Source organism: Alnus glutinosa, chromosome 14 (assembly GCF_958979055.1).
Source record: "Alnus glutinosa chromosome 14, dhAlnGlut1.1, whole genome shotgun sequence".
Classification (NCBI taxonomy): Eukaryota; Viridiplantae; Streptophyta; class Magnoliopsida; order Fagales; family Betulaceae; genus Alnus; species Alnus glutinosa.
The window spans coordinates 220229-236445 of record NC_084899.1 but is presented as its reverse complement, the minus strand read 5'-3'; the positions used below and the strand labels follow the sequence as shown (position 1 = coordinate 236445).

Below are 16217 nucleotides of genomic sequence, written 5' to 3'. Positions count from 1 at the left end.
ATTGCTACAGATATTTTGGACTTTGCTGCACGTGCTTACCAAATATAGCTAGCAACTATAACACTTTTAATTTTTTTCTACCGGGTGATGAGATTTCGGCAAATTTGGGTCACTAATTAATCATAATGGTGCCAAAAGCCGACAAAGTTTCTCCCACTCGTTGTGGGTCTTGTAGAGGAGTGATGGGCAATCTTATTATTATCACATTTCCTAGCTAATTAGAGTCTCAAAGCTTTACTGTATTAAAGTATATTTGGATTACATAACCTAAAGTCAGATATTTAATGAGAATTGTATTATAAACTCATCAAATTCCTAATTTCAAGATAATTCAAATATACTTTAACACACTGACGATTGCACATGGTGAACCAGAACTCGATATCGTTTTGTCGAACGAGATAAAGTGTTTGGAGGTGCATGCAAATGTGGCAATACCGGAGGAACTCAAGCCACTCAAGAGAGAGAGAGAGAGAGAGAGAGTTATGAGAATATTATTAAAATTAATAATTTAATAAAAATATATAATGATTTAGAGAGTGAGGTATATATATATATATATGATATTTTGATAGATAAATAAAAGAAATTAAAATTTTAATTAAAATTTTGCTAAACTTTAGCTAGTGGAATGAGAATGCTCTAATTTGGCTTGAGATTTGTTTGACGCAAAAGTGATTAATTTCTCTTTTGGCCGCGGGAGATGAGGGGATGAAAAAGTGGTAGGTGTTAAGTATTCCTTACGGCATGCATATGCAAGCGGCTTCCAATCGGAAAGATATATTATTCCTTACGAAGGGAGTACTGTGCGTGTGTGTTCAATCAAGCCATTCATGATTCATATCATGCGAATTGCGAACAATCTGACCATGCACCGTGTGAGTAGGCTCCAGCCTCCAACCACCTGACATGGCATTATGATCGATTTTTCTTTTTTCTTCAATTTACTCTCATTGATCTTTCATGACCACTTTGTCACGTTATAATATTCTCATTTGGCTGCTCAAATATTATTTTAGGCAGTGGAGATGCTAAAATATGAACAAAAAAAGAGCTGCATTTTAATTTAGCAATTTTTTTTTTTAAAAAAAAAAAAAAATAACATTTGGTGAGCTACTACAATTATTTATCAAATTTTGTGAGCATTGTTCACTACTAAATGTAAAAATAAAACATTATTTAATTTATAACGTTATCTCTCATCTCAATAAAAAATAAAGAAATCGTTGAGAAGTAAGATCGAAATATAATAGTAGAAGTAGATAGTTAAAAAAACATACAGCTGGATGGATGTAGGTATTTTGAAAAAATAGATAGCTAAAATAGAAAGAAAAAAAAAATGTAATCTTTTAGTTAAAATGAAGAGCAAGTTTGAAGAGAAGATTTTTATTGAGCCGGATGTGAATGCTCTTAGTTGGTTAAGACCGAAGAGTTCAAAGCATCTTATACTAAACATGTCAAGATATGAAGGATTCAAAATTTGATTACAGATTTTGTTTACATTTTAATATATTAAATTGATATATATTATTAAAACCTGAGATTTTTACATGAATTTTTAATAGAGTATGTAATTCTCACATTTTTTTTTTTAAAATACACGTGAAAATTACATATTATAATAGCACATCCTAGTTTAATAGATTAAATTAAAAGAATTTCCTAAAAAAGGAAACTTTGCTGTTCATAAGGATCTACTTCATCGGTGTGTATAAAACTACTAAAAAATTAATTGTGATGACATTTGTTTGAAAGTATTGGATTTTCTAATAGGGTTAAAAACATATTTGGTACTTATAATTTAAAAACTTTATTTTTTAGTACTTCAGTTTCATTTCGCTTCACAGAAGGTACTTGGGTTTTGAAAAAATACTGACTTTAGTACCTTCATCTATTTTTCAGTCCAAATTTAACTGATTGACACGTGGCATAATATAAAAATATTTAAAATATAAAATAAAAATATTTAAAAATTAATTAAAAATTAAAAATAATAAAACGTAAAAGAAAAAAATTATTAAAAAAATTAAAAAAGAAAAGAAAAAATAAGAGGGGTGGGAAGCCACCCCCTTGACCGGTTTGGGGTGGCTGAAGAAAAAGAAAAAGAAATTGAAGAAGGGAGTTTTGGCCCTTGGAGGTGGCTAGACCACCCCCATGGTCCACGAGGGTGGTTCGGCCAACACCAAGAGCCAAAGAAAAGAAAAGAAAAAAAAAAAAAAAAAATTAAAAGAAGGAGTTTTGGCCCTTGGGGGTGACTGTTCAATTTTTTTATTTTTGTTTTTAATATATATTTGTTTAAGTTTTATTATTTTTAATTATTTTTATTAATTTTTAAAGATTTTTATTTTTTATTTTTTTTACATTGTGCAACGTGGCAGAACGTTAAATTTTGGACAGAAAAATAGACGGAGGTATCATGTCAGTCTTTTTTCAAAACCCAAGTACCATATGTGAAGCAAAATAAAACTAAAGTACCAAAAAATAAAATTTTTAATCCACTGATACCAAATATATCTTTAACCCTTTTTAATATTAGTCAACTGTGAAAATTTTAAATCTTGATTATTCTATTAAGAATAATAGTTGAAATGTTTAAAGGATCTTATCACACATTGGATCGGACCCATCAGTATTGGGCCATTTTCTAAACTGGGCCTACCCCAAGGTCAATGAAAACTAAACCCAAACAGCATCCAGGCCGGAATGGGGAACATCGGATTTGTCTTTAGGGCAATGGGGATACGTAGACGTGTATGCAAGATAATGTGGGAGGTGGACCCCTCAAAATTCAAATTGGCATGTTTTCAGGTGCGCGCATACAGACGTGAACGGAAGAAAACGAAATAAAGAAACACTCATAGCCGTTAACTGTTACGTGTTCTCTTGCTCTCTGCTCCAACCCCACGCCCACAGGCCAAGAATCTCTCTCTCTCTCTCTCTCTTTCGGTGATCACTGATTTCACATAATTTTCCAAAAGACCCTAACAAACATTCGTTCCGCCGTTTCCTCTGCTGACGTTCTGGATTCTTCGTCCGTTTTCAAGGACTTTGGAGGAATTGAAATATCATTGTGAGTAACTCATTTCTTCTCTCTATTGTTAAATTTTTTTTCTCTGCATTTTCCATTTCAGTTGTTTTTTGTTGGAATTGCTAAATACCGGAAAACAATTTTCTTCTTCTTCTTCTTCTTCTTCTTCTTCTTCTTCTTCTTCAATTTATATATTTACTTCATAAATATAAATTTCAGTGAAATTTATATTAGAAATTTCAAGTGTAGCGATCCTTTGGAGTTTGGAAATTTATTCTGAGTTTTTATGCAGTGAAAAGTCTGTTTTCTTTTTTGATCTTATTCTTTCATTTATAGATTTACTTTCTTCTTAAAATCAGTTTCAGGTGAATTTTGTTGAATTCGCAAGAAATTTAAATGTGCATTTTCTGATAGGTCCTCCGTGAGGTTTTACATTGTTGCTGATTATGCTATGTGTGAGACTCGCTGAGTATAGGATTTCTTGGGGAAAACTCTATTTCGTATGCGAGTACATAGGAAATTTGCCTAGTTTTGTTCAAGAAACTAGGGTTTCTCTCTTGGAAGTAGGTTTCTGTACAGTCTAATTCTTTTTTGGTATTGCATTACAACAATTCGGCAGAACAATCAAGCAATGATTAGTCATGTGTGTGTGACTTGCCGGTGAATTTAGTTTGTCTACCTTCAAAAAACTGCAGACTATTAATGCCAATGATCTCTAGCTCAAATGGCACCTATTCCCTCTATATGAATAGGGTACAGGATGAGATCATGGGTTTAAGGTGCACTGGACGCGTCATGTGTGTGTGACTTGCCAATACAGTAAAAAAAAATTAAAATAGAAAGGACTTATTGGTGATAATGATTATAATATTGTTGTTTTTCAATTATTATATAGTGAAATGAGGTGATCATATTGAATGCTTTGCCTTAGATAGAGTGCATTCATCCACTAACACATAAGATGATCAATTTTGCACAGTGGAGGATCAGGTAAAGAAGAAGATGGTTGGGACTCCAGCGACTCCATTGTCTAAGATACAAAGGACCCTTTCATTCACCCCAGGTGGTCCAAAAATTCACGAGGAGAAAATATTAGTCACTGTTCGGATGAGGCCTCTCAGCCGGAAGGAACAAGCAATGTATGATCTTATTGCTTGGGATTGCATAGATGAGCACACCATTGTATTCAAGAACCCAAATCATGAGCGCACTGCAACTACCTACGCCTTCGGTATATGTTATATACTTATTTGGGAACTGTTCTATTCTCATTGTGCTTTTGTCTAATTTTTTTTTTCCATTTGTTTTTTTATTTTTATGTTCTATTTAAACTCTTTTTAACATTAACTGGAAAGGATTTTTAGAACATTTGAAGGCAGTAAAATTGACGTCCTTTAGCTTCTTGAGATAAATTGAAAGCTTTATTTCCTGTTGTTTTTACACATCACAGATAAAATTTTTGGTCTTGAATGCTCAACTCAGAAGGTTTATGAAGAAGGTGCTAAGGATGTTGCTTTATCTGCACTTACAGGAATGAATGGTAACTACAGTTACTGCAAATGTAGCCAGCAACTTCAAGCTTTAATTATGTTTCCCTTATGATACTGGCCCTTTTCATGATTCTAAGTACTTCACAATTTCTTGCAGCAACGATTTTTGCATATGGGCAGACTAGCAGTGGTAAGACATTTACCATGAGAGGAATTACTGAAAATGCTGTTAAGGACATCTATGAACACATCAGGAATGTAAGTTTAATTCATATCAAAATTCCTTATAGTTCTTCTAGATCCCATTTATAATGTGAGAGGGAACTTTCGTCATTGAAAAATATTTCTGAAAACAAAATGAGGACAAGACTAATAATTTCAAGCTCATAAATCAAGTTCAATGTCATACTATCTTATGATATTGGATTTAGAAAGGACTTATTTCGTTCACGTTAAACCTTATCTCTTATTATCAACAAAAACTTTAGTTGTTTCTTGCTTTTGACGCGAACTACCCCTCTAGGCGTAGGAAAGGCAAGGCACACATGTTGTAGGTTTGTTGTGCCTTAACGGGTAGTGGATAGTATTGTTCTTAGTCAGGTTCTTTTGTAGCTTGTTTTGGTTCTTTCGTGTTCTGGGGCCTTGGTGTTGTGGGTTTTTTTTGGGTTAGCTTTGGTTTTTCCTGTGCTTACTTCCTGTGTACTTAGGGGCGCCTTACGCTTTCTTTAATAAAGTTCTTCTTACTTATAAAAAAAAAATATATAAATTCTTGGTATAAAAGATTTACAAGTTGATTTTGTATCTGCTCTGCACGTGTGAATTATTTCGATCTCACAGCACCCTGAGAGGGATTTTGTTTTGAGAGTTTCTGCAATGGAGATCTACAATGAAACTGTCATAGACCTTCTGAATCGTGAATCTGGTCCTCTTCGACTTCTAGATGATCCTGAGGTACTTGCAAGAATATAATGAAGAGCTTTTAGATGTGCTCACAATGTTTTTGCCGTAACCCTTCGTTTCTTGTTTTTGTTTTTCTTAACACATAGAAAGGGACCATTGTGGAAAAACTTGTTGAAGAAGTTGTTAAGGATGGCCAACATCTTCGGCATTTAGTTGCCATTTGTGAAGGTAATGTATGAGTCTAAGATAAATATATTCTACAACTACAAGGTGTTTTCTTGCATGAAGTTCCTACTGCGCTCACATCAACATCCGAGAGGCACATGTTTCGGTTTTTGTATTATGATCAATCAGTCTGTGGGCAATGCATAAAAATACTTGAGCTCATGAAGGGGGCTCGTATCTTTTTAGTTTGATTTGGTTTTCTAAAATGAAATTTTTTATCTACCAGAATCCAATCTTGCTTTGTTAGCTACTAGAATTAACTCACTATACTGTGTAATAACAACTAGCTTTTCCTTCTCCTTATGTTTACCACATGAATATGAATGGGCAACGAGAGTTAAAGCCTACTGCATTTAATAAGATAGTCCTTGTATTGTGTTTAATGTTACATATGATCTTATAGTAACAAGATCTGTTGGTGCAGCTCAAAGGCAGGTGGGAGAAACTGCTCTAAACGATAAAAGCTCAAGATCACATCAGATAATCAGGCTGGTATATTTCTTTAATGGGCACTTTGTATGAGATTTTTTCCAATATAAATAATGCATGCACGTGTTGCTAAACTATTAACTACAATTACAATACCTTTATCCACAATTTTCTTTTCTCCCTTTTTGGGGGAGGATGTTGAGGTGGTGCTAACTCTGTCTATTTGTTTATTTTTAGCCTAAATTTCACGAATTCACATATGCACACCAATGGTATCATGTACTTTATTTGAATTAGAATTAGCCTTTTCTTACTGTATGAGGCCTCCTTTATTTTTCTAATTTTGATCAGGATAGACTAGGTTGTTATGCACTCTTCCATCCTGTTCTAGGATGATATGTCTTTAACTAGCAAGTGTAGATATATCCTTCTCACTTTCTTAGGTTTCAGATATAATCCATCATCTTCTTGTACTTGTTTATAATGATGTATACGTTTAATGGTTACATATTCATGCATAAAGCTGGAATTTTCATTTTTTTTGGTTTCAGACCATAAAGAGTAGCCTGCGGGAAAGTTCAGGCCGTGTGAAATCTTTCATAGCAAGTTTGGTATGGTATCTGCTTCCCCCTCTTTTGGCTTCTTGGTAGAAAAGAATTGTTAAATTATGTTGATTGGAGTTCTGGAACTCTGCAGAATCTTGTGGACCTTGCTGGAAGTGAACGTGCCTCTCAAACAAATGCGGACGGTACAAGATTGAAGGAAGGCAGTCACATCAACCGTAGCTTGTTGACACTCACAACAGTGATCAGGAAATTAAGGTAAGCAAGTGCAAATGTTGAAGCACCACTGCTCAATACATTTGGAACTTCAGGTTCATGAGTTTGTTTTAGCGCTATATTATGACATTCACGAGACAAACTGAACTATTGAGAACTCGATCTAGTTTTGTTAGAAACAAAAAAAGCCTCAGTTTTTGTTAATGCCAGCTGTATCAAGTTGCTTGCTGTCAAGTGAAATCTGCTAACTTTATTAGAAACATAAAAGGCCTCCAGAAAAAAATCCCTCAATACTTGTTAACAGCTGTATCAAGTTGCTTGCTTTCAAGTGAAAACTATTGAAGCACCAGTACCATAAACCTATAAAAAACAATTTGTTATTGAACTGGATAGTTGAAGATAGGAGTTTTTGAAAAATCAGTTCAGTTGAAGACTAACTAGAAGTTTCTGATGAATGGATCTCATAGGATTTGAAAACTTTGGTTTTTTTTTTATTTTTTTTTTTTATTTTTTTTATTTTTTTTTTTTATGAAAAATTGAAAACTCTTGGAACTGAAATATATCTTGATTTGTGAAAATTCAACTGCAAAGTGATTATTTATCTTAGGGATTTTTCTATTTGCAGTGGTGGCAAAAGGAGTGGTCATGTACCATACAGGGATTCAAAACTCACACGAATCTTGCAGTCATCACTAGGGGGAAATGCTCGGACCGCAATTATATGTACCATGAGTCCAGCTTTGAGCCATGTGGAGCAAACAAGGAATACGCTCTTGTTTGCAACTAGTGCAAAGGAAGTTACCAACAATGCTCAAGTAAACATGGTATGATAACAACAAATTATAACTCATTTGGTGAATTGTACTTTATATTGGCCATAAACACTTGATGTCAATGGTATCTGTGACAGTAATTACTCTGTTATCTGTCCTTAAGTCTTGTAGTTACATGCTGTATATTGACATTTAAAAAAATAAATTCTGTTCGGTCAACTATCACACTGATAAGGTTGTTAGAAACTAAGAAAAAGTGAAGCTAATATAGTATGCTTGAAGCTAGGGTCTCTTCCTTATCAAGAAATAAAGTAAATGGGCTGCTATTTTGCAATGGAGATCAGATTATGCTGAATCAGGAGGCTTCTTTAAGGAAGAATGATTTTTAATGACTTTAGAAACTACTCCCTTCGTTTCAATCTAAATCTTTTGTTTTCCTTTTTAGAATATCTCAAAATAGATGTCTAGTTAGAAACATTTACTTTGACATTTTCATAAACTACCCTCATCGTTTTCGAAAAAGTAAACAAATTTCTCAAAGTTGTGCTCACCTCTAATATTTTAGGAAGTTAATTAGACTTTCTACTTTTCATTAATAATCGTGTATTTGAACCAAGACACTTATTTTGGAAAGTATAAAAGTTTATTAGGACACTTAGGGGCATACATCTTTTATGAATGTCAGAATGTGTATGCATGTCAGCATAAGCGGATGTATTTATGTCTACATGTATCTATATAGTTACTTTTTCAGGATTTTTTTTTTTGACATGTCTACACAAGAAGGGGAGGGGAGATTCGAACTAGTGACCTCCGCTTCATGAGGCGTGGTCTCTAGCTGATTGAGCTACCCCTTGGGGATTGCTGAAAACATATTACATTGGCAGTATGCGGTCTATCACAAGATTGGAAGTATTGTGGACTCTTTCTCAAGATTTTGCTTTTAATGAGAACATAACAATATATTGTTATATTGATCTATCCATTGTTTCTTAAGTAGACATATATACTTAAACATTTTGATAGCCAAAGATACGCAGATATAAAATAATGATCTATCTATGTATATGTATTTATTTGTTCATTTGTATATGTAATGTTGGATCTTTCTATTTTGTCAAACGACAATAAAAATATAGTGATTCAGGTTCTTGTTATCCATAGTGATTGTTGTGTTGATACCTTGTCTGCATGATGAAAGTACATAGAACAATAATAGAGCTTAAATATGCCACTGGATTTTTGTGTAGGTTGTTTCCGACAAGACACTAGTGAAGCATTTACAGAAGGAAGTGGCCAGACTTGAAGCAGAGCTGCGAAGTCCTGAGCCTTCTTCATCTTCATGTTTGAGGTCTATACTAGAGGAGAAGGACTTAAAAATACAGCGGGTATGTTTTTTTCTTGAGTAATTAATAATTTGGAACTTCCATAACTATAGGTTTCTTTATTTGTTAAGCTGCTAGTTGTTAGAAAGAAAGGGACAAGTGTCCCTATTCTAAAACGTGGTGAGGTGACCATATTCCAGAGTATTGTATTTGAGGAATATATATATATATATGTACTTATCAAAAAAAATATATATATATTAATGTATTTGTTCCTGAGCCTCTCTTTTGTGAAATATATCAATATTGACACTAGTCTATCTTTTGAAGTCTTAGACATACTTTTTTCTAGATATGTCTTAAATGACATGACTTAATCCTGGTGCCTTGATAACTATTTAGCTTTTGTTTGAGTCGTGCCTTATGGTAAACGGCTTCAAAAAAGTCCAACTCAAATGAACTTAACTCAGTCTCAATTAAAGGTTTATGGCTACATGAATCCTTTTTCTCTACTCAATTCTAGGCTAGATATAAATGCGACACAAATGATGACATACGGCTTACTGTTTATACCGTCTTGTGTCTTTCACATTATCGCATATGAGTTGGGCTTTGATCTAATTGACTCTGGTTTTTGAGCATTAGCTTGATCAGGAAGTGGTATATGCTATTAGTCTTTATATCAACCAAAAGGACAACAGAAAAAGTGGCAAAAGAATTTGTATGATTTGAAAAATGAAAAAGAACATGACTTTCTTCAAGCTCTTATACATTTAACTGTAAAGAAAATTCCATTTTATAGATGGAAAGGGAGATGGAAGACCTAAAGCGCCAGAGAGACCTTGCACAATCCCAACTTGAACTACAAAGAAAATCGCACAAAGTGCAGAAGGTACCATGGTGATTACTATTACATGTCTATAATTATAGTTTTGTCCTTATCCCATGTGAGTGTTTGTCTAAAAATCATATAACACTTTCAGGGGTTAGACCAATGTGGGCCTTCTTGTCAAGTCGCTAGGTGTCTTTCTTTTCCGGGTGAGAATGAATCAGTTTCCAGTAAATCTACGCCAGTAACTAGGCCCAGAAATGCAGGTGGAAGACAGGCAATGACGAGGCAATCGGTTACTTCAACAGATCCATCCATGCTTGTGCATGAAATCCGAAAACTCGAGCAGCTGCAGAGGCAGCTTGGTGAGGAAGCAAATCGGGCCCTAGAAGTACTGCATAACGAGGTTGCTTCACACAGAATAGGGAGTGGAGAAACTGCTGAAACCATTGCGAAGCTGCTATCTGAAATAAAGGGCATGCAAGTAGTTAGCTCTGCATCTGAAGAAATTGTGATCGGCAATAAGGCCAACCTGATGGAAGAAATAAATCGATTAAAGTCTCAAGGAGGCACTATAGAATCTCTTGAAAAGAAGCTTGAGAATGTTCAGGAATCTATAGACAAGCTGGTTTCATCTTTCCCAAGTGGCGAAGAGACTCCTGAGTGCAAGACCCAATCTAAAAAGAAGAAGTTTCTTCCTTTTGCCATGAGCAACAATGCAAACATGCAAAACATAATCCGATCCCCATGCTCACCTCTGTCGTCCTCTCGTAAGATGATGGATTATGAGACAGAGAACAAAGTCCCTGAGAATAATGGTGTTTTGCCTAGTAATGTAACATTCCCAAGGCCTTGTCAAGTAACTCCAGTAAAGAGTGATGAACATGGTCATTGTAACCCATCAAGAGAGGGAACTCCTGCTACACAGCAATTGAATTCAGTTAATGTGAAGAAAATGCAGAGGATGTTCAAGAATGCTGCTGAGGAGAACATTCGGAGCATTAGAGCCTATGTTACCGAGTTAAAAGAACGGGTGGCAAAGTTGCAATACCAAAAGCAGCTTCTTGTTTGCCAGGTAAAAAGCACATATATGTCCCATAGTTCCATATATTTTATTTCACAATTCAAATTCTTACTAGGTATGTATAAAGAGTCATTAAGCTATACTAGTTACCATTAGATCATTTTGGCATTAAGTTTCGGTTTTTGAGAAAATTACTGTCTGGCCTTCAGTCTCAATTTCTTGGGCTGATTTTCTATGCACTCTTTTAAGGGAAATTGCCTCTTGAGAAAATATATGCACTATATTCCGTGCCCACCAATGTCATGGCTGAAAATGTGCTCCAATGCTGGACATCGTCAGATGTTTTTACTTGTGTTCTGAGCCATAGCTTCAACTGCATGCAGATAAATTTAGCGATCACCTTATTAATCATCATAACCTCAAGCATCTTGCCCATGGATAATTGATTTGTAATGTCCAATGTTTATGCTTAATGGATGCTTAAAGGTATTTGATCATTATTTCTCCTCCAGGGGGGTGGGTGTCTTATGCCAGCATGTAGAGAAGAACATGTACAATTGCTGTATTGATTGTTTTTGGATGTCTCTGAAATCTCTATATAAGTTCTCATTTTTCCATTATGTTGTTGAACCAACACAAGGAGTGCGGGTGCCTTAACTTCTACTTTCGTTCCATATATTGATTTGGTAGGTATTGGAGCTGGAGAATGTGGCTGGAACTGACGAGCCCAATGTAATTGATCAGACTCCACCAAAGCCATGGCACTTAAAGTTTGAGGATGAGAGAAAGCAAATTGTCATGTTATGGCATTTGTGCCATGTCTCAATTGTGCATCGTACTCAATTTTACGTGTTATTCAGGGGAGACCCTGCTGATGAGATATATATGGAGGTGGAACTTAGAAGGTTGACATGGTTGGAGCAGCACTTTGCAGAGCTTGGCAATGCCAGTCCCGCACTTCTAGGCGATGAACCTGCAGGCTCTGTTTCGGCAAGGTATTTCTCAATTCAAGCATTTGCACTAATTTGTATGCTATTTCATCCTAATTGTGCCCCTTTTATTTTTTATTTATTTATGTATTTTTTGTTGGTGTTGAATGCAGTATCAAGGCTCTTAAGCAAGAAAGGGAATATCTGGCCAAGAGGGTGAGCTCTAAGCTAACAACAGAGGAAAGAGAAATGCTTTACACAAAATGGGAAGTTCCTCCAGTAGGAAAACAAAGGAGATTGCAATTAGTGAACAAATTGTGGACGGACCCTCATAACATGCAGCATGTACAAGAGAGTGCTGAAATTGTTGCCAAGTTGGTGGGCTTCTGCGAATCCGGCGAACATGTTAGTAAGGAGATGTTTGAGCTCAACTTTTCACGCCCTTCCGATAAGAAGACATGGATGGGCTGGAATTTAATTTCAAATCTCTTAAATCTGTAACCAGACAGACACTCTGTGGTTTAACTACATTATTAAATCTTTCTTATGTTAAATCTAGAAGCATTTTTTGGGTTGCCCAGAGTTAGAATTTTTGTAATTAAATTGAAGTTGTAATAGAAATAACAATTGGTGTCATACTCCCTCTCTGACGGGACGGTGTGGCCGCGTCAGCAAGTTGTTGACATGGAGCTTAAACCTACTTCTCTTCTAAATAGTAAATATTCTTCTCAAATAAGCATTTTTATATATATATACATATAAGACAGAAAATTTTTACTATCCACGTATAAGTAATATATATTTTTTAAGCATTGAGAATTACTTATTTTTTTTATTAATGTTATTAAAAAAATATGTGAAAAATATATACTATTAAAATAACAAATGTTTTTCACATTATCAAGAGACACACGTTACTATTACGTATAAGTTGTAAGAATTTTTTTTTAAATCAATAAAAATATATATTATTTTCTTTTTTATTCCGGAAAAGAGAGAGAGAGAGAGAGAGAGAGCGGTGGAAAAAGAAGAAAGAAAGGAAGTAGTGGCATATTGGTAAATATAGAGCCTTGGGGGGGGGGGGGGCGGTGGTTAAGTTGACGCGTCGCCTAAAACCCTCGTACGTTGGTTCTTGTATCCGGAAGACCGGTGAAACCCAAATTGCTCTCTTTTTCTTTCGGTCTCTCTAAACTAAAGAAAGCATTAGAAAAAAGAGAAGTTTTTAGGGTTTTGCGATTGAGAAAAATAAAAATGGGAAGAGAGGTGGATGTGCAGTACACGGTGGAGCAGCTGGTGGCGGTGAATCCTTACAATCCGGACATCCTTAATGATCTGGAGAACCACGTGAACGAGCAGGTACCTACGCTAATCTTTGAATTATGCGATTGTCTTCTGGCTTTGAATGAAGCGAACGAAGAAGATTAAAAAATAGAAGGCGCTTCTTTTTGTTTGGTTAACCAGGTGTCGTCTCAAACATACAGCCTTGATGCAAATCTCTGCCTTCTTCGCCTTTATCAGGTAGCTTTATTCTCAAGTTTGTCTACTCATTCATTCATTCATGTATAATTGGTTTGGCAGATCTCTCTGCTGTTGTGCTTTCTTTGTTAATTGCTTTAAAAAATTAAAATAAAAGTAAAACCTTTTCATGTATTGGGTTGTTGCAGTTTAAGCCAGAGCGAATGAGCACCCAAATTGTGTCCCGCATCTTGGTTAAGGTCTTTGCTTGATTCCTCTTTGCCTTCGACCGATTAGTATTATTTTCCAACACATTTGCTGCCTAGATAGATTGATAGATGGATAAAATCTCTTCTTTTTTTTTCCCCTTTCTTTCTTTTGGTTGGTTGAACAGGCACTGATGGCTATGCCAGCTCCGGATTTCAGTCTATGTCTCTTTTTGATTCCAGAACGAGTGGTAAATCTCTCTCTCTCTCTCTCTCTCTCTCTCTCTCTCTCTCTCTCTCTCTCTCTCATTTTGCATATTTTCCCTTTTTCTTATGCATTCTGCTACCAATATCACATGGTTTATGACCCTGCTATGGATTTCTCGCAGGGGTTTGGCCAAGTAGATATATAGATATATAATGTGTGTGGGTGGGTGTGTGTGAGAGAGAGATCGAGGTTATGTATAAATAGGGTTCTATTACACGAGACAGAGCAAATGGCGTCCTGATATTTATGATGCGCTAAACTGCTTTAGCTCTTCAGTTTTTTCATAAGCTTCTTCATATATCATTTGATAGACGTTTATTTATTTCAACTTTTGGGCTACATAGCCATTGTTGGTGAAACTTTTCCTTTCTTTCGATTGATTATATCAGCAAATGGAGGAGCAGTTCAAGACTCTTATAGTTCTTTCACACTACTTGGAGGTATGTTTTTCTGCTTTGTTTCTTGGCTCATATATGCCATGCCTCCAGTATGAATGCCCCTTACCTACTTTGTTTGCAGACAGGAAGATTCCGTCAATTCTGGGATGAAGCAGCTAAGAGTCGTCACATAGTTGAAGCTGTGCCAGGTAGTAATGGATTGTGGAGTAAAATTGTCGGTATATGTTGGTCATATATGTTACTTAAATATTTCTATTACGTAGTTGAATAAATATAATTGTTCCATTTATATAAAAAAAAAAATCGTGGTATTAGTAGAAGAATCACTTTATACCTATAGATCATGGAATTATGAAGAAAACATGGGGGCGTGATTATTTCATAGAGAGTGCCTTTGACACATTGGAGAGACATTTTCATACAACTACAAGAATAAACTCCTGATATAACACTTTTTAGATGGTTATAGATATGGATAATCTTATGGTTTCCCCCTTTATTATATCTTATCAAAAAAAAAAAAAAAAAAATTATATCTCCTTTGGACACGTTACAGCTATTGTAATGAATTTCCAGATATTTTTGTTAAGATATTTAATGGCTATGATTTTTGGATCATATTGATCCAACTGCTGGTATCATAGTTGTATGTATGATATTTTCATAAGCATGTAAACCTTTGATGTGGTTATTGTTGTTGTTGTCGACATCATTCTTGGCCCAACATAGTATTGCTGTTGGCTAAGGTTGTTGTGCTATCAACATTTGAGGTCTTCCGTTTGCTGCTCAAATGGCTCATGACTCATTATTCTGATTTGCCACTCTAGGAAACAATTGGAAAGTGTGACTTCTCTGCTGGTCAATTTATATTGTTTCTGTCATTCTTTGATTCTGCTCCTGCTGCTGTTTTTTATTTGTTCCTCTATTGGTTTTAGAGTGCCCATGCATTGTTATTGCTTATAAGTAAATAAAATGCAGGTTTTGAGCAAGCAATACAAGCCTATGCAATTCATGTCCTTTCCTTGACTTATCAAAAGGTCCCCAGACCTGTGCTCGCTGAGGTATGCCTTGATACTGTGTGCTTTCTGCACAATGTGATTTGATGGTTAGTTTTCCTTGTAGCTGGTGTAGGTCTTGTGTCATTTAGGAATAGAACACCTGGCTGGTAAAGATGTATTAAGACTCAGCATGATAATGGAAACCAAACATTTCAAGGTTATGTGTGATAGGCTGTGTGACATGAGCATTGATCCTTTTTCTTTTTCTTTTTTTAATGATATTTTGGAAGAAAAGGCCATGAGATTTAAGTCTATTGTGCCCTAGATTTGATTTAGTCGTTGAGTGTGGTATTGATTATTTCTTTATTTATATTTTCCCTGCAGCTTATAGATACATCTCATAACTATTTTGTATAATTATCTTCCTTAGTCGAACTTATTCCCATTGGAATGTTGCAGGCTATCAACATTGAAGGTCTGTCCTTGGACAAATTCCTTGAGCAGCAGGTAGCAAATTGTGGTTGGATTCTTCAGAAAGGTCATGGCAGGGGCCAACTCATTGTCCTACCTCGCAATGAATTCAACCAGCCTGAGCTAAAGAAAAATGCGGCAGATAGCGTCCCGTTTGAGCACATTACTCGTATCTTTCCCATTCTTGGAGGTTGACCTTTCTGCCAGATGCTAAGAATCATTCAGTTCTGTTGCATGTTCTCGGCGGAAGCTTTGGGATTCTGGTGCCGTCCTCATATTCTCCCTTCATGTTTTTGAGATGCTACCCTTTGGAGCACTGCTTTTAACTCTTTTTTTCTTGTATTTTGGGATTATGTTGAAAAATTAATTTATGCTGCTCGAATTAAGGCGTTGATGATCCTGCTCCCTCGACAAATTTTCTTTTTTTCCAAGAGATTGCATCAAAGATGATGTTTAGCGCATCTTTGGTGGTGGACTGGTTGAAGTATAAACTTGCCCATTGAAACTTCCGGTGCACTAATTTATTTATTTTGAGAACAAAAAACAAAAGTAAAACCAAATACGTCGGCAAACATATTCAGAAAGGGGAGGGGGGTAACGATAATATAGATGGTCCAAAGGAGGATTGGTTTCGACGGATTCTAATTCCGCCTATGTTATTAATAAATAAATAATACCATGTTATTTATT

At 35.4% G+C, this 16217-nt stretch overlaps 2 protein-coding genes across 2 annotated transcripts; both read left to right on the top strand.

Annotated features, from left to right (window-relative positions):
- Window positions 1-2869: 2869 nt before the first annotated feature.
- Window positions 2870-12431, top strand: LOC133857270 (kinesin-like protein KIN-7B). Its single transcript, XM_062292470.1, has 15 exons — window positions 2870-3070; window positions 4008-4259; window positions 4479-4568; window positions 4676-4776; window positions 5356-5469; window positions 5565-5646; window positions 6068-6135; window positions 6624-6683; window positions 6769-6893; window positions 7477-7675; window positions 8875-9012; window positions 9752-9841; window positions 9933-10853; window positions 11493-11797; window positions 11905-12431. Exons 2-15 carry the CDS (start codon window positions 4031-4033, stop codon window positions 12230-12232), a joined length of 2850 nt encoding a protein of 949 aa, XP_062148454.1. The 5' UTR covers window positions 2870-3070; window positions 4008-4030; the 3' UTR covers window positions 12233-12431.
- A 396-nt stretch (window positions 12432-12827) lies between these two features.
- On the top strand, window positions 12828-15921 carry LOC133857792 (eukaryotic translation initiation factor 3 subunit K). Its single transcript, XM_062293139.1, has 8 exons — window positions 12828-13087; window positions 13193-13249; window positions 13396-13446; window positions 13581-13643; window positions 14050-14100; window positions 14180-14246; window positions 15037-15119; window positions 15516-15921. Exons 1-8 carry the CDS (start codon window positions 12983-12985, stop codon window positions 15720-15722), a joined length of 684 nt encoding a protein of 227 aa, XP_062149123.1. The 5' UTR covers window positions 12828-12982; the 3' UTR covers window positions 15723-15921.
- Window positions 15922-16217: the final 296 nt, after the last annotated feature.

Coding starts and splice junctions, on each gene's coding strand:
- LOC133857270 (XM_062292470.1), top strand. CDS start 4,031: ATGGTTGGGACTCCAGCGACTCCATTGTCTAAGATACAAAGGACCCTT. Junction 4,569..4,675: donor TGCACTTACAGGAATGAATG/GTAACTACAGTT, acceptor AATTTCTTGCAG/CAACGATTTTTGCATATGGG. Junction 4,777..5,355: donor TCTATGAACACATCAGGAAT/GTAAGTTTAATT, acceptor TCGATCTCACAG/CACCCTGAGAGGGATTTTGT.
- LOC133857792 (XM_062293139.1), top strand. CDS start 12,983: ATGGGAAGAGAGGTGGATGTGCAGTACACGGTGGAGCAGCTGGTGGCG. Junction 14,101..14,179: donor TTCTTTCACACTACTTGGAG/GTATGTTTTTCT, acceptor CTTTGTTTGCAG/ACAGGAAGATTCCGTCAATT. Junction 14,247..15,036: donor CATAGTTGAAGCTGTGCCAG/GTAGTAATGGAT, acceptor AATAAAATGCAG/GTTTTGAGCAAGCAATACAA.